Source organism: Schistocerca piceifrons, chromosome 7, assembly GCF_021461385.2.
Source record: "Schistocerca piceifrons isolate TAMUIC-IGC-003096 chromosome 7, iqSchPice1.1, whole genome shotgun sequence".
In the NCBI taxonomy this organism is placed as follows: Eukaryota; Metazoa; Arthropoda; class Insecta; order Orthoptera; family Acrididae; genus Schistocerca; species Schistocerca piceifrons.
The window spans coordinates 326,597,308-326,614,823 of NC_060144.1; the positions used below are offsets into that span (position 1 = coordinate 326,597,308).

The 17,516-nt window shown below is 41.9% G+C and overlaps 1 protein-coding gene across 2 annotated transcripts in view; it reads right to left on the bottom strand.

Moving 5' to 3' along the window:
• LOC124805273 overlaps window positions 1–17,516 on the bottom strand; it is a 116,408-nt gene that overhangs the window by 33,534 nt on the left and 65,358 nt on the right. For both annotated transcript variants that reach the window (XM_047265784.1, XM_047265782.1), the window contains exons 2-3: window positions 15,360–15,487; window positions 6,433–6,568 (exon numbers count right to left, since the gene is read on the bottom strand). In XM_047265784.1, the coding sequence (XP_047121740.1) occupies window positions 6,433–6,568; window positions 15,360–15,434 (211 nt within the window). In that variant the 5' untranslated portion in view covers window positions 15,435–15,487. The remainder of the gene's footprint in view (window positions 1–6,432; window positions 6,569–15,359; window positions 15,488–17,516) is intronic.

The window sequence follows — 17,516 nt, forward strand, 5'->3', positions numbered from 1 at the left end:
CTTAGCCTCAAAAGATGTAACTGAAGAGCACGGCAAATCCGTAACGCCAGGGTCCAGTACCATTTCTCAGCACGATGCTGTCACGGACATTTTGCCAAGTCCAGAGAAAAAATTATCGCCTCGGAAGAGGAAAACACAGATATCAGCTAGACTCGCTTCAGATGGAAACCTGGTAAACTTCCGCAGCGAGAAAAACTTTTTCAACAGGGCACAAGGAAAGCAATGAACAAATGCAACAAGAACAATAAACAGAAATGTACGTTTTTGAGTAATGATGAAAGTAGTGTACCAAGCTTCAAATAGCCAGCAAACAACGAGAATAATTGTGGATTTTGCTTATTGAATTTTTATAGTGCAGAATCAGTAACTAAGGGTGATTGGATTCGCTGCCAAAAATGCAATGTTTGGTACCACGAAGTATGCGTTGGTGCCGAGGGATAAAGAGCTTTTTATGTGGAAGATGCCAGTGATCAAAATTGTACCAGGAAGTGATCACAATTTACGTAGTGTGGTACAATTTCGATCGACTTTTCTCAATTCTGTAAACTTTTGTGTTTATATCAACATTAGTAATTGTCTAATATTTGTGTTACATACTCACTAAACATCCAAGAACAAGTGCCATAGTTAAAATTATTGCATTTCTCAATATATTTGCAGTTACAATACCATTTGTCCGAGATTATCGCAACTGTACCACCTTACCCTACTATCCCATAGGGGCATCGACGTCGGCTTTCTAGGTATACTAGTTCTTTTCCATATATCGTGGTTAACGTTTTTCACATGTGGCTGAACACTTCCTGTTTCCTTAAATAACATAACTATCCGGCGAACGGTCCGGACACTTGGATGATGTCGTCCAGGATACCGAGCAGCATACATAGCTCACGCCCGTTGGGCATTTTGATCACAATAGCTATACATCAACACGATATCGACCTTTTCCGCAACTGGTAAACGGTCCATTTTAACACGAAGCAAATACCGTCCGCACTGGCGGAATGTTACGTGATACCACGTTTGTGACTATTACAGCGCCATCTATCACAAAGCGAAATAAGTGATCCAACTAAAACATTCATATTTCTTTACGTACTACACGAATATGTAATAAAAATGGGGTTCCTATTTTAAAAAAAAACCGCAGTTGATATCCGTTTGACCTATGGCAGCGCCATCTGGTTTCCCCCTTCAAGCTAGACGAGTTTCGTTCTTTGTAGTTTTTTCGTTTGACGCTTATTTCGTGAGATATTTGGCCCGGTCACGATCAAAAAGCGAAATTCGCGCACTCGGGCTTCGCAGCGCGTCTCCTCACATACCAGCGATAAAAAAACGTCTCTCCCAAAATTTCGTCTGCGAAGCCCGAGTGCGCGAATTTCGCTTCACCCTGTATATATATATATATAATGTGTGTGTTAATGGTACTATAGATCGTGCCAAATTCAAAAAGTGACTAGTTGTTTATCATATCTACATGAAGCGCTAAATTGTAGTTACAGTTTATCGTCCATAGTGGACGTAATGAAAATATTACAGCATATAGAACTGAGCAACTGTTTTTCTATTGGACTCATTACTCGGCAAGTTTCTTGGGTAACATTTCTGACTTTAGAGGCCATAATAGCCTACTTCTGGCTTCACTTTATAGTTTGGTTGAAACTGCATTTGCTCGGGTGAGACAAAAGGAGTGGGACCACTAGTTCGATGAGACATTGTGCAAGTTTAATAGTCGGTTGATCTGATTGGCTGCCACATGAGGAGCCAGAGTTTCAAAGCTCTAATTTTCATTTAGTAATATTTTTTTGTGTAACTCAGAATAACTGTCTAAAATAGCCTCTCAATGCTAGGATATAGAACTTAAAATGTAATTTTAGTAACAACTTTCAGTAACATTATAATAACGATATTCAGACGAAGCACTTCGTGCATCATCGGCTCCCGCCAAAAATGCGAGTGAAGCGAAGTGATTCGTTTTCCCAGTCGAGCCCAGTATAATGGGTCATACAGTACTGCTCGCTATAGAGGGGACACACTGTTAAGATTTGAGTTGTGTGTAGTACGGGATAATGTTAAATAATAGCATCTCTGCATTCATTGCAGAGAAGATCAGAGTAGGGAATGTGTAAATTGTCTGTGAATGTAATTTCTGCAATGTATTCAATGTACCAGAGTGAGACGTGGGACTTAGGGAAAGGCAGATTTCTGTCTGGACGGGACCTTACTCAGTTACCGTTGGTTGCTCAGTTTTTTTTTTTTTTAATCATGTACACTTTATTTGGAACCAATTGCATATAAGGTTGACAATAAGGAAGAATTATCAAATTTGACTGTTAAGACGATATCTAATTAAAAATTCTTTAGACAAATTTCATTCACAGCTGAAGGCCTTATTGACAAGAGATTCAAATTATTTGTCGGCTGAAGGCCCCAATAGTAATTACTGAAAACAATTTGACGGCTGAAAGCCTAATAGCAAATTCTTACTAAAATATTATAAAAAAGAGGGATTTCATATTAAGAGACAATATCTAATTCAAAATTCTGAAGACAAATTGCATTCATGGCTGAAGGCCTTATTGACAAGAGATTCAAATTATTTGTCAGCTGAAGGACCCAATAGTTATTACTCAAAAACAATTTGACGGCTGAAGGCCTAGGTAACAAATTTTTACTAAAATGTTATAAAAAAGGACAACGATATTAAGAGACAATATCTAATTAAAAATTCTTAAGACAAATTGCATTCACAGCTACATCTACATCTACATTTATTCTCCGCTGAAGGCCTTATTGACAAACATTACAATCTGACCAAATCAAGAGAGAAGTGGGCCTCAGTCGGTGCTCCAAGGATCGACCTTGGAAAGTCGTTCATTTCCGTAAACGATGAGACAGGCAGCCAAGAGTTGTCTTCACTTAACAGGATGGCAACTCAAAATAGTGACAGTTTAAACGCAGACCAACACTCTTGCAAAACCTACCTAACGTCTGGTAACGAACAAAACGATGGAATATCCCAGGCAAGGCGGAACCGGCGGAAACCACTGCGTCTTCAGAATTCGGCGTTTATAACATCCAGAAGCAGAAGGAACCACTATGACCAACGTAGTCCAAAAGAACAAACTATCCAAACTGCAATCAAGGAGGCTGTCGAACAACACGCCTTACCAGACAGCAGCGGCAAAACGATGAGAAGTACACTGCCGCGAAAATACGCTAACCTCCAGGGCACGTAACTATCCTTCCAAAGATAGTACCACTGTACTAGATATCGATAAACGCTGCTGCTGCCACTCACAGACAGACAACGCTAGCAAACGTAGTGGCGCCAGTAAACACAAGAAGAAAACGAGACGACACTATCCTTATTACACGATGCCAACCTACCGGGCCACAGAGTTATAGGAGTTCATTACTGTGATATGTAGGACTTTGTAGGCGTACATTTGTAACATGCAGTGTTGGCAGATTGTAGCTTTGTCTGGTATTTGATTCGTATGTAGTTAAAGAAAATTTGAGTATTTTGTAGCGTTGGGAGCTTTAGCCAATTCACATGATAATTTATTACAGCCTCACCTGAAGAATAACAGACTTGTGACCTAAGATCCACATCCATGCTGGGACAAGGGCATGAGGATGGTGGAAAATTACAGAATCTCAGCGTTCTGTATTGATGCAGCAGAGTATAAAATGATCCTTCACATGTCCTGCATTTCCAGCAAAAATGGGAATAGTTACACGTTATATGTGCTAACACGGAGGAGGGAGTGAATGAATGTGCAGAGTGTGTGTTGCACATGACTCTGACTGCATTCGTTACTTTCACTTGCTACTAGCAGAGTGCGTGCAGAATAACATGGCCAGTAGATGCCAATCGGCAATGCAAGCATGGGGAGACTGATAATTGTGGGAGTTGCGGGCAGGCGGTCAGCGCTCTATAGGTTAAATGCCGATCGCTGGATAAGAAGTGTTGTTCTAAACTGAAGTCTACGCTCACATTTTTTGTAAATATTAAGTGAACACCTCCATGGCCATACTTGCATGGTGATTATTCGAACCTCTGCTTTGTTTAGTATCTAGAAAGAATCCCACTGAAAATGCAACAAATGGAGCAATTTATTTTCGCTTCGCTTGTTAACCATTTGTAGTTTTCAAAGAAACATCATGAATGGCGAATTTGGAGTAAAACGTACATTTCCCCAGCCATGTAGAAATTTGCTTCTTGTGCCAAACACACCGGAGTCTTGCCTCACTAACTTGTTGTGCAGACGCTTTTGCGAGAGAATTCTGAAACAATGGTTTACCAAGTGAGGAACTGAGGAAAATCAAGGTCAATAGCTTGTGAAAAAGCACGTCCTCGTGGCTTGGGAAAAAGGACATCTTCGGTACAAAGACAAACCTGTAATATTTTTCACTTATAATGTTGCAAAACTCACAGCATTTCTCGTTTCACCGGCTATCGATGGGCCTTAAAAATTACATTCATTCATCGATAAAGTCTGGAATAACTTGGTGGATAACGAAGTTTTACATAATAACCATAGGGCCTCTTTCCGTGCCATCATTTGCCAAAATCTCACATTGCATCTCAAACCGTTTATGAAACGTGACGAGTGTTGTGAAAATTTCATTCTGGCTTCAACGCTTGGCACGAGTCATTGCAAATGAGTGTGCTACATAAAATCAATTTTCTCGAGATTGGTGACAGACAGAGACCTCCACCCAAGTCTAAAGAGAAATTCAATTAAATTACTATACTCCGTGACTACTTCAGTAGCAATGGTGCAGCAACCTTAACGTATCTTTAGAACAGAAAAAACGGTCTCAGTTGCACAAGATAGCTTTGTTTATCCTTCACGTGGCCAACAAAGGCAAGAAACTGAATTTATTGGAAGAGCTTGAACTTTCTAAGCGTTTCTTTTTCAAATTTCCGAATCTAATGAATAAACAAGTCTTTTCGAAACATCAGACACTTTTTGATATTATGATGCGTATGTTGAAATGATGTTTGCCACCTATATTACCACCTATACTACTCACCGATTATTTTATTTAGCTGAACCATTAGTTAAGTTTTAGCGCGCCACTTTGTGAGCCTTTTCTCACTATGGCTCCACAGGGCTTTGACAACTTGTTTTGCAGTCGAGTTGCCGTCACGGCAGAGCGTGCTCACAATATTGTAAACGGACCACATTTTTGTTCAAGGGGCGGTTTCTTCAGGGCTGAGTCATCATCGCTACAATTAGCGTTCCCTCTTGCTTCGTTGCTTCATATTTTTCTAAATTTTAGCTGGTTCTTTATCCTCGTTAGTGCCCAGTTATGTGCCAAGGGTGTATTAGCCTAGCCACTATGTGGGTGCACTTTGCCCTTGAGTTTTTCTGTTCACTGAATATGCGTAGTTGCGTAGGTTAGATAACCCTCGCAAGCTTTAGTAGCTTTTCTTTTCCTGCTGTCACTATACTTTTTCGTGTTGCTTCTATTTGATGTAATGAAGCATTGATAGTGACTATTAGGCTGTTACTTCCCAGTTCTTTGGGACTCTTAATCACGTTTGACCCTTGGTCACGAGCAGGAAGAATTTTATTGGTGATGTTATGAAGCATTGACAGTATCTATCTGGCTGTTACCTCCCAGTTATATGGGACTTTTAATTACGTTCGATGCTTCCGTTACGATTAGCAAGAACTTTTATCGGCAAGCTCAGTTATGGTGCATCCCCTGGAACACAAATCTGGCCTTGTACTCCATAGTCTAGTCGGTGTATGTCTTTACCTTGTTAGGTTTAATTTATTTTCTTATTATTGTCTTCAATTGCAATTTATGCTTGCATCAGTTTATAATTTCCCCAGATTGTCTGATGGTGCCTAGAACAGGCGAAACGCGTCACTTGTGAGGATTAAATAAATCTATATTGTGCAACCAGGACTGTTTTTTCTGCTCTAACAATTCAATATGTTAGTTAAATTTCATATGCAGCAACATACTGTATTATGTAATATCCACTGAACGTAAAATCGTAGTGACCCTTATTCAATTTCGCGCGGTGTATTACTTAATTGCAGGTAGCACAACAGCTATGATCATTAACGAAATAATGGGCTCGTCATCATGAAACTTATATATCAAGTTACGAATAAAGCAAAAACCATTTTTTTTACCGAATAGCTTCTGTAAAATCGTTTGAGAAGGATTGCAGCGCAAGCATCGAAACATGTCACCAACCGGCTGAAAGTGTGCAAACAATGTTGGTTTCCTCTTCCAAAGAAACAAATGTACTCGCCCATCGCTTTGGTCACTACGCATCGGACTCTTAGCTTATTTCACAAACGCCGTCTTTTATTGTTTCATTATATCGCCCTGCTTGCCCGCATGCAGTGTCTTCCACTGCACACGACGCGCACAGCCGATCGCGTCGGCGAGCAGACTTACCGTCTCGGATGGCAGCAACCGCGTTCTTGAGTGACCTCAGTTTGTAGGTGTCCAGCCAGTGGGAGAAGCGGTCCCTGACGCGCTGCGGGTGGTTGTAGCCATCACCAGCCAGCCCAAGCACCACCAGCGCCTGCACCTGTCCTCAGCACAACACAAACTGGCGCCTCAGTGCTGTAGTACTGCACGTGGTACGAAAAGTAATATCTGACCTTGAACAACATACAAGTACTAAAAGCTCCGTTACATTGTGGTCACATGACAAATCATAAAAGTTAAAAAAGTTGTCAATTCAGCGAAATACCTTTGGATTACAATTCTGAGCAATTTAAACGGGGATATTAAAAACAATGCTGTAGAAAAAGGGAGCCAAACAACGTGTTTTACCGGCAGAACACTACAGGATGCAACATATGAGGTGCGACAATAAAGTAATGAGACTGATGTGAAAAAAATGTTGCTTACAGTTTTATTCAAGTTTAGTGTTGCCTCGTTCAAAGTAGTTCCCTTCTGATTCCACAAACTTTTTTCAGCGCTTCTGCCATTGATGGTAACATTTCTGGAACTCATCTTCTGTAATGTCCTCCAAGACCCTCGTCACAGCTTTTTGGACATCTTGTGTTGTTTGAAAGTGGTGTCCCTTGACCGCCGTTTTGACTCTTGGAAACAGAAAAAAGTCGCATGGAGCGATATCTGGTGAATAAGGTGGTATGGGATGGCGCATTATCGTGATGCAGAATCCAATTATCAGCAATGTTGGCACGGACACGAAGAACTGTTTTATGAAGTCGTTCTAAAATTTCTTTGTAGTAACATTGGTTAACTGCTTGTCCAGGAGGCACCCACTCTTTATGAACAATTTCCTTGGAATCAAAGAAGCAGACGAGCATGCATTTCACTTTTGACTTTGACATGCGAACTTTTTTTGGTCTGAGTGATCCCTTTGAGCACCATTGCGAACTTTGCCGTTTTGTCTCTGGATCATACTGAAAAAAAACCAACTTTCATCACCAGTGATAACACGGCACAACAATTCTGGATTGATTTCCGTTTGCTCTAACAGATCGGCTGCCACATTTTTCCGTGTTTCTTGCTGTTGTGGTGTGAGATTTTTTGGAACCATTTTTGCGCAAATCTTTCTCATACCAAGATCTTCAGTTATTATTAGACGAACCGTTTCTCGATTGATGTTCAGTTCTTCTGCAATCATTTTCACTGATAATCTTCGATCAGATAGTACGAGTTCACCCACCCTGGCCAAGTTGACATCCGTCTGTGAGGTTGATGGTCGTCCACTGCGATCTTCATCTTCAACATTCGTTCTGCCTTCACTAAACATTTTATGCCAACGAAAAACTTGAGCCCTTGACATAACCTCCTCTCCAAAAGCCTTCTGAAGCTTAACGTAAGTTGTCGTCGCGTTTTCACCCAATTTCACGCAAAAAGAAATGGCATACCGTTGCGCAATATTATGCGGTTCCATTTCTATGACGAGAGACACAAACAAGCGTACACTTATTACAGGACAATTCACGACTGAGCAGTTGCATCGATGTGCCGGTTGGACTAGAAGCAGCTTATAGACCAACGTCAAAGATATTGTGCCTACGCAGGCCTGCAGGGTTGCCACATCTTGCAAAGAAAATCAGTCTCATTACTTTATTGTCACACCTCGTACACTTTAAGATAACGACACACCACGAAGGAATTATCTGAATAGGACAGAAATTGGTAAATGTGATGTACAATTACAGACAAACAAATGATTACAATTTCAGAAAAAGGAACTTCACAAACTGAGTAGGTCAGTAACACACTGGTCCATCTCTGGCCCTTATAAAAGCAGTTATTCGGCTTGACATTGATCGACAGAGTTGTCGGACGTCCTTCTAAGTGATATCATGCCAGATTCTGTCCAATTGGCAGGTTAGATTGAAATCCAGAGATGGCTGGAGGGCCCTGACCACCATGCTCCAAACGTTCTCAATTGGAGAGAGATTCAATGATCTTGATAGCTGAGGTAGGGTTTGGGAAGCACAAAGACCTTCGACGTGTCCGGCCGGGAATTATCTTGCTTAAATGTGAGCCCACGATGGCTTTCCATGAAGGGAAACAAATCGGGGCGCAGAATATCGTCGACGGCTTGCTGTGCTGAAGGGGTGCCGCGGATGACAACGAAAGGGATCCTTCTATGAAAGGAAATGGCACCGCGGACCATCACTTCTGGTTATCGGGTTGAATGGCGGGCAACAGTCAGGTTATTATCCCTCTGCTGACCGGGACGTCTTCACACACGTGTCCGCTGGTCATCGGGGCTCAGTTCGAAGTGGGACTCGTCACTGAAGACATTGCTACTCCAGTAAGTGAGATTCCATGCCGAGGACGTGTCTGTTGACGCCTCAAATAGCAGTGGGATGCCAATCTGACTATCGCCCGCTATACTGCCAGATAACCAGAAGTGATGGTCTGTGCCATTTCTTTTCATAGCAGGACAACTTTGGTTGTCATCTGCGGCACCCTTACAGCACAGCGGTACGTCGGTGATATTCTACACCCTGTTTTGTTATTCTTCAAGGCAAGCCACCCTGAGCTTACAGTTCAGCAAAATAATGGCCAATTGCACAAGGTGAGAGTTTCTACTGCTTGTCTTGATGTTTACAAAAAGGTCGCAGGACTTCTTCCCAATTGAGCATGATGGTCAGAGCCCTCCAACTATTTCGGGATTTTGACGATCTAACACGCCAGTTGGACAGAATTTGGAACGATATCTCTCAGGATGACATTCAACAACTCTGTTAATCAATGATAAGTCAAATAACTGCTTGCATAAGGGACAGAGGTGGACCAATGCGTTATTGACTTGCGCAGTTTGTGTTCTTTCTCTTGAGTAAACCATCCAGTTTTTATGAAATAAACTCATTTGTTTGTCTGCATATGTAGATTTCTAGACTTTCGAAGGCGTTCGACTCAGTTCTGCACTGTCGCTTGCTCCGAAAAGTGCGCGCTTACGGTCTATCTGATGACATATGCTGTTCGATAGAACATTTTCTAACAGACAGGGAACAGTATGTCGTCCTGAACGGGTGATTTCAACAGAAACAAGCGTAACTTCAGGTGTGCTCCAGGGCAGCGTAATAGGTCCGCTGCTTTTTATGATTTACATACACGATCTGGTTGATGGTATTGACAGCGGCATTAGACTGTTTGCCGATGATGCTGTAGTCTACAGGAAAGTAGTATCAGACGAAAGTTGTGAACAAATCAATGAGGATTTGCTGAAAATAAATGCGTGGTGTAATGACTGGCTGTTATCTCTCTATATTAGTAAGTGTAACCAACTGCGCATAACAAGACGAAAATCCCCATTAATGTAAGAGTACAAAATAAATGCCCAGTCTTTGGGAGCGGTAACAACCGTCAAGTATCTGGGCGTGACTATTCGAAAAGATCTCAAATGGAATGTTCAGATTACACAAGTAACGGGCAAGGCGAACTCTAGATTGTGGTTTATTAGTAGAATCCTGAAGCGATGCAGTCCTTCAACAAAGGATATAGCTCACAATACGTTAGTTCGTTCAGTCTTAGAGTACTGTTCGTCTGTATGGGACCCTTACCAGTTGGGTCTGATTCAAGTGTTTGAGAAGGTCCAAAGAAGAGTGGCAAGATTCGTGAATATTACATTTAGCCATCCCGAGAGCGTTAGAAATCTCATAGAAAGTTTGAAGCGGGACACACTTGCAGATAGACGACGTGCTAAACGAGAGGGGCTGCTCACTAAATTCCAAAATCCGATCTTCGCCGAGGATGTAGAGCATATATTACTATCACCAACTTTTAAATCACGCAATGATCACCATTCAAAGATAAGGGAAATTAGAGCTCGTACTGAGGCGTTCAGACAGTCGTTTTTCCCTCGCGCGATCCGCGAGTGGAACTGGGGGGGGGGGGGGGGGGAATATGACTTTGGTGCGAATTGTGCCCTCCGCCAAACACCGCTTGGTGGCTAGTGGAGTATATATGTAGGTGTAGATGTAGATGTAGACGTAGATGTAGATCACATACATCGATTTCCGTCCCGTTTGGGTAATTCCTTCGTGATGCGAGTATGCGAGTGTATCTACTAACAAGACTCGTCTAGTGTATTCCTGCATGTTATGGGACCTTTATCAGATAGGACTGATGGGAGACATTAAAAAAGTTCGAAGAAGGGCTGCTCCCCGTTTTGCATTATCACTCAATCGGGAATAGACTTCCGTGGCTATGATAAGCAAATTTGTGTGACAATCGTTAAAGCGAAGGAATTTTTAATTTCGAAGAGATCTTTCCATGAAATTTCAATGACCAGCTTTCGGCTCCGAATGCCAAAATATATTGAGATTCCCAACTATATACGGATAAATAAATTTCATGATAAAATGAGAGAAATCGGAACTCTTTTAGGTACTCACGTTTCCTGCGAAACGTTAGAGAGTAGAATGGTAGCGAAATAGTTTTTGAAAATTATTCTGTGTACTCTCTACCAAACGCATAAGTGTGAATTCAAGGGTAATCGTGTAGATATAAGCGTTCTCCCAAATTCAGTTTTGCCAATATCGCTTCTAGTTGATCATGTAAACACTATGACACCGATTCCGGAGGTGTGGGTTTAGTTGCCATATTCCAATTTCCAAAATCGTTTTATGCCCCATACAAACGCTTTGCCGTACTTGAATCGTAGCTGAATTGTCAAACTGCGACTTGCTTTTGCAAAATGTCGGTTAATGTGAACGAAGTGATTTTGCGTGGAGTGGAGCAAAAGAAGTATTCGACTGATCACATTGCAATTCATTTACATTATTTAATGAATGAAAAACGTATTTTAGGAGGTGGAATGAGATATATAAATGTAGATATATATTTTCTATTTTATAAAATGTAAGTGCTGAGCAATAATCCTCCGAGGAGTAATCATATTATTATAACTTTGAAAAAATAAAGTTCTGGATTTAAAGTTGAATGACGAGTAAACTGTTTCTTGTTCTACTGATTTTTGTTTATTTCTAACTAGTTTTCGGCTCGTTGGACCGTCTACAGGAAACAACTGACTAGCGTCCGCAAGGGGCACTAGATCTTAGGTAGCCAAACATTGTAAACAAAGATACAATAAATACACCAGCGCGGAATGCTGTGCACCGATCTTGTTTTTTAGCGTTGTAAATCACACTTTACGTAATGGACCACATTAAACGCAATAAATAATTAAACAACATAATATTAGGGTATTATAGGTTAAATGGTTATAAATATAAGTTTGTGACGTCATGCCAATAGTTGAGAAACTGTCAAACTGAACACTCTCCACTTATGCTATGCATCAAACACGTTTTTTAACATCGTAAATAACACATTAGGCAATGGACAATATTAGACACAATAAATAATTAAAATGCATACCGTTACAGTACAACAGGTTATATGATGCTATAGTTTGTAAGGTCGCGACATCGGTTGAGAACTGTCTGACAGTACTAGTCACTTACGTCGTGCAGGAAATATGTTTTACATTGTAAATTACACTTTACGCAATTGTCAATATTACACACACTACATGTTTAAAATACACAATACTGCAGTATTACAAGTTATATTGTTTCAGTATTAAAGTCTATGAGATAAGCAAGGTAAGTAATAGGACACTCTATTATGTTTTAATTTTGTGTAGGAGTATGTGTGATTGTAACGGTCTGTGGGTATGTGTTTGTCTGACTGCATCATGTGAAGCTTAAAAGTATTCTACCAAGAAGTGACAGAAGAATCCAGAAATAATATTCTGGATATTGTTTTCTTTGGATTGTCACAGTGTTTGTTCTTTCAAACATGCATGTAAATATTTATTTGCTTATTTGCTTGTCAGTACAAACATGTCTGCAGTCCTGATACACGTTGAAATCGGCATGGTACAGTAGTACCGTAGCACATCACTGGAGAAGCAAAAACAAAACTGCGTAGCCCATTCATATATTGAAGTATCGTGCGGTGATCCTTCTTTTACATTTGAAGGGGAACAACGCAGCCACAATTAATGATGAGTTGGTGAAAATGTACTGCAATAGTGCACCATTATATGACACAGTGGTTAGATGGCGCAGACACTTCCATTGTGGCCACCCGAGTCGGAATGACGTGGCAGACCACTTCTTAGTGCAGAACAGGAAATTACAAGAGGAGGTGTGAGGTGCTGGTTGAGCTGTTTAGCTAAGATGCTACAAGTCTGATCTCCGGTAATCTACAGGACAGAGGAGGTCCCAGTAAGATCACATAAATTTAAGAGAAACAGTGTCGTGCAGTGTATAACATCTCACTAGAAGGGAATTATTAAACGTGGCCCCATTAAGCATGAAAATATGAGTACCATACATCACAAGGATGTATTATTGAAGGGTCACATCTAAGTAAGCTAGTGGTCACTATAACAAGTTTATTGCAGTAACGCAACAGTGATTTACCCACTGAATCAAACTTATAACCACAGAATAAGTGGACAAAAGGTTGTAAGCTACAGCTTTGGCGCCGGTAGGTAGACACATGGCAGATTAATTTGAAACTATATCACGGATATGGCCAATAACTGCGTAAATGGTTAGTGATTTAAAGAAAGAGCCCTGGAAAAGCAAGAACGAACACCAACAGATTCACCAAGGTGCAAGGTGAGTGCAATTAGCTGACTGCGAATTTAAACCCTAATACAATTTAACTAGCTTTGATCCCTATCTCCTCGGTGATTGCATTGACAGCTCATGCTTACCACTACTAAACGGCGTAAGTGTGGAATACGGCTCAGGCAGCGGCTGGTAATTGTAAGTCGGTTTGACCACTGTACTCTGCTCTAAGTCAGAGACATCCTTCTGTACAACTCTCAGCGACGAACTGGAGCAAGTGTTCCCTACGACCTCTCTATGGCAAGTGTGTTGTTTTACTCTTCGAAACCCGGCTAATTCTACTAGTGTAGGAATCTTGCTGGCCAGATCTCGTGAGTTCTGACTAATAATAATTTTATAAAAAGTTTTAAAAATTCCTACTCTGACGTATTTTGTTGTGATAAACCAATAACGGTGTGGTATGGTGAGGAAGGCAGAGAATCTCTCAAATTACGTGACAGCTTTCCAAGTACAGCCAGTTAAGACCCTAGCCCCGTGACATGGCTCGCAAAACGCTCCTTCTACCGAAATAATTACTGTGAAAGAACTACAGAACCTCTTACTTGGATTTAAACGAACATCCCCGTGCAAATATGACCAACGGCCAGATACGTGGTCTCAACCTCCGAGTTTTTGACATGGCTTTCAGATATTTTCTCGCCAACAAGGATTTATTCTAGTGTGTCGCACAATGCAGTTTTTATGGATCGCAGGTTGCCCTTTTACGCATGTGCTGTGGGAACATGGGACACTGTGATTTCCCTGTTCTGTACGCGCTTGAGGGCAGCTTTCAATGTCAAGCAAGTTCGTGACACTCAGGTCTTTTTAAGTTAACACCCGTGCCATGAGCCAACTAAAGAAAGAGCCCAAGCCTGCTGCAAAATAATAGGTCTCCCTCACGATAATAAAAGGATACGAAAAGAAGAAGTAACTAGCAGTGAAATCATTGGCAGTAGTGAATATTGTCTGCCGGTTCCTCGCAGCGTTAAAAGGTGACTATACTCAGTACTGGAATGTGCGTATTACATTATAAAAATAATTAGCGTGACATTTTGAGCGTAAACTGTCGTGTAACAGATGTGCTTGTGATGGACAACCAGCTTATCGGAAGGTAGAAGCAGAAAAACTGAGACTCAGTCAGTTTTCAGTATCTTATAAAACATTTTCAATCTGACGAAGGCCACCACCTGCTGGCTTTCACAACTGATCACAACATCCAAAAAGTCCAGCGAACTAACAAGGCAGAGAGAATGTTCAATATATGTAACGCCAATCCTGATTACTTCTTTAGCCAGTTAATCTCATGGGCTAGTATCGCTACGACCCCCAAGACAAGGGAACAATCCAAGCAATGGACACATATGGATTTATCACCATCAGAAAGTCCGCCCCGGTAGCTGAGTGGTCAGCGTGACAGACTGTCAATCCTAAGGGCCCGGGTTCGATTCCCGGCTGGGTCGGAGATTTTCTCCGCTCAGGGACTGGGTGTTGTGTTGTCCTAATCATCATCATTTCATCCCCATCGACGCGCAGGTCGCCGAAGTGGCGTCAAATCGAAAGACCTGCACCAGGCGAACGGTCTACCCGACGGGAGGCCCTAGCCACACGACATTTCCATTTATTTACCATCAGAAAGGTGAAAATCCAACCATCATGGGGGACAGTGATGCTTTTTTTTATTGTCATGGTGTGCTGCTAACAGATTATGCTTCTAAGAAGCAGACGTCACATGAGCATACTAATGAAATCTGATGACAGGGTTATGGAAGACTGTCAAGATGAAGTGTTTTGGGATGCAATTCAAGGAAGCTTTTTGTTTCACGATAACGACTCGGCTATTTCTGCTGAGTACACAGTTGAATATGTTTAAGTTTTGCCATCCACACTCCCCACTCGATTATCTCCTGACGTGACTTCTCCCTCATTCTTTAGATGAAGCAACTATTGAGTGACAAGCACTTTTAAAGTAATTACGAGATGATTTTCGAGGTGAAAGGTTTCCTGAACAACCAAAATGTGGACTTTTACAACTAGGGTCTCTGCAGAGTAATCCTGTCGTTGCGAAAAATGTGTCACATTGAAGGACGAATATGCACAGAAAGACTAACATGAGGTTTCATGGTCACATCTTGATTATTTCGCGGTAGTAATTAAAGCTTTATGTCTATCCCTCTTATTTTCAGTCAGATATTTTCTGCGTCTGATGTTTCGTGAAAGAGACGAGATGTGTTAAGTGTGTAGTTGGGCACTCACCAGCGACACGGCGCCTACGATGATGGAGCCCAGCCGGACGGAGAACCAGAAGCAGAAGCTGTACATGACGGGCATGGCGCCGGCCCGCGGTCACGGGCGCCAGCCCGCTGGAGCACACGTTGCAGATCCTGGAAGAACAAACAGTCGTGTTGATGGTAAAAGGACTCCTGTTCCGTAGGTCCCATAGGTTGAGTGGATAAACTGTATTGGCATCTGACCCCGAGATAGCCATTCGCATATCGGAAATAATATTTATGGAATTTGTGTGACGGAGTAGGTGTCATACAATGTAAGCTTTCACGGCCGGTATTGTCTTCACTTAAAACTTCCGGGCTGACAGGCCGTGGTCAAAGTATAAAACTCTCTCCTGACGTTTCGTCTCGGACTGCGGGGGACATCCTCGGAGGTAAAGCGGCGAACTGCGAAGAGAACTCGAGGAAGCGCTGATTATATAGGCAGTACAGAGGGCGCCACTGTCGATCACGTGGCGTCGGCTATTAGATTGTCTCTGGTAATGCCAACATTCTCGATTGAAAGTAATCGATCGTCACGCTTGTGGTGCAACGCTGACATCCAAATTTTATCCAGTTTAACACCTTCGTCTTTCCTGTTAAAATTATTACGATGTTTATCAATCTCGATAGCCTCTCTATACAAGCGTGCATAATAATGCAAGGTTTTTGATATGACGCTCGTCTCGCAGAATTTTATTTCATGATCACCTTCCTGGTAAACATGTTCCGCTACGGCCGATTTATCCGTGTAACCCAGGCGGCAGTTCCTCTTAGGTTCAACAAGACGGGTGTTCACACTTCTCTTTGTGGTACCGATGTAAACCTGTCCACAACTATATACCCCCGGTGTAGCCAAAGGGTGTCGTGCATCTTTTGCCGACCTTAAAAATTCTTTTAATTTCCCAATGCGATGTGTGACCTTACTAATGAACGGAAGAAAAACTTTGCCCTTGGGCGACTGTTGTTCGTCGTTACTCCCGATTCTCGGCCTTGAGCGAAGTGCTCGATCTATATCCTTGCTAGAATAGCCATTCTTCACGAACGTTGACCGTAGATGTACAATCTAATCTTTTAAATAAACAGGTTCACAAAGTTTGTACGCCCTGTCTACCAAAGTTTTCATTACACCTCTTTTTGTCTAGGGTGGTGGTTTGAATCTTTATGTAGATAACGATCAGTATGTGTGGGTTTTCTATACACCTTATGGTCAAACGTTCCGTCTCGTCGTTTAATCACAGACACATCCAGGAAATTCAATTGCCCATTCCTTTCCGTCTCCATAGTGAATTGGATTTTCGGATTAATGCTGTTTAAATGTGTCAGGAAGGCATCCAGCTCCTCTGCTCCGTGTGTCCATACTACAAACGTGTCATCGACATAGCGATACCATCTGGCTGGTCTCTTACTGGCAGTCTACAACGCCCGTTGCTCAAAAGTCTCCATAAATAAGCTAGCCACAGCAGGACTGAGAGGACTGCCCATAGCCACCCCGTCAATCTGTTCATAAAAGTTATTATTGTATTGAAAGTAGGTTGTGGTGAGGCAGTGTCGGAATAATTCCACAATATAGGTAGGAAAAATATCCGCTATGCATAAGATAGCTTCGTTTACCGGAATCGTGCTAAATAACGACACAACGTCAAAACTGACGAGGATATCATCCAGGCCCACGCTCGTTTCCTTTAACTTGTCAGTTTTGACGTTGTGTTAACAGCATTAGTGAAATACCTTTTCCTTCGCTTACGTATAAGTTTTTTTTTTTTTAACCTGAGACTGAACATTGTTTTACCTGTTCTAGACTTTGATTTGATGGTGGCTGCAGTATCCGGCCTCTCGCCTGACCACATACCACCACGGAACACATATACGGCTGGCGGGTTGCCACACTCTCAGGCGCCCCCTACCAAAGCCTGGGGTAAACAGAGACTGGTCGTACGCACCGCGCTGTGTACATGCCAGGCCACAACAGCAACCTTTCCATCTGTATACTCGAAGAACAACAGCAACATAAACTTTAAAGTTAAAATCTTTTGGGTTGTTAGGCCATGTCATATTTCTTTCTAAAATAATCGACGTTTCGACCCCTCTGCTGGAATCTCCTTCAGGATGTTTTGGTGTCCACTCCTGAAGAAGATCGCAGCAA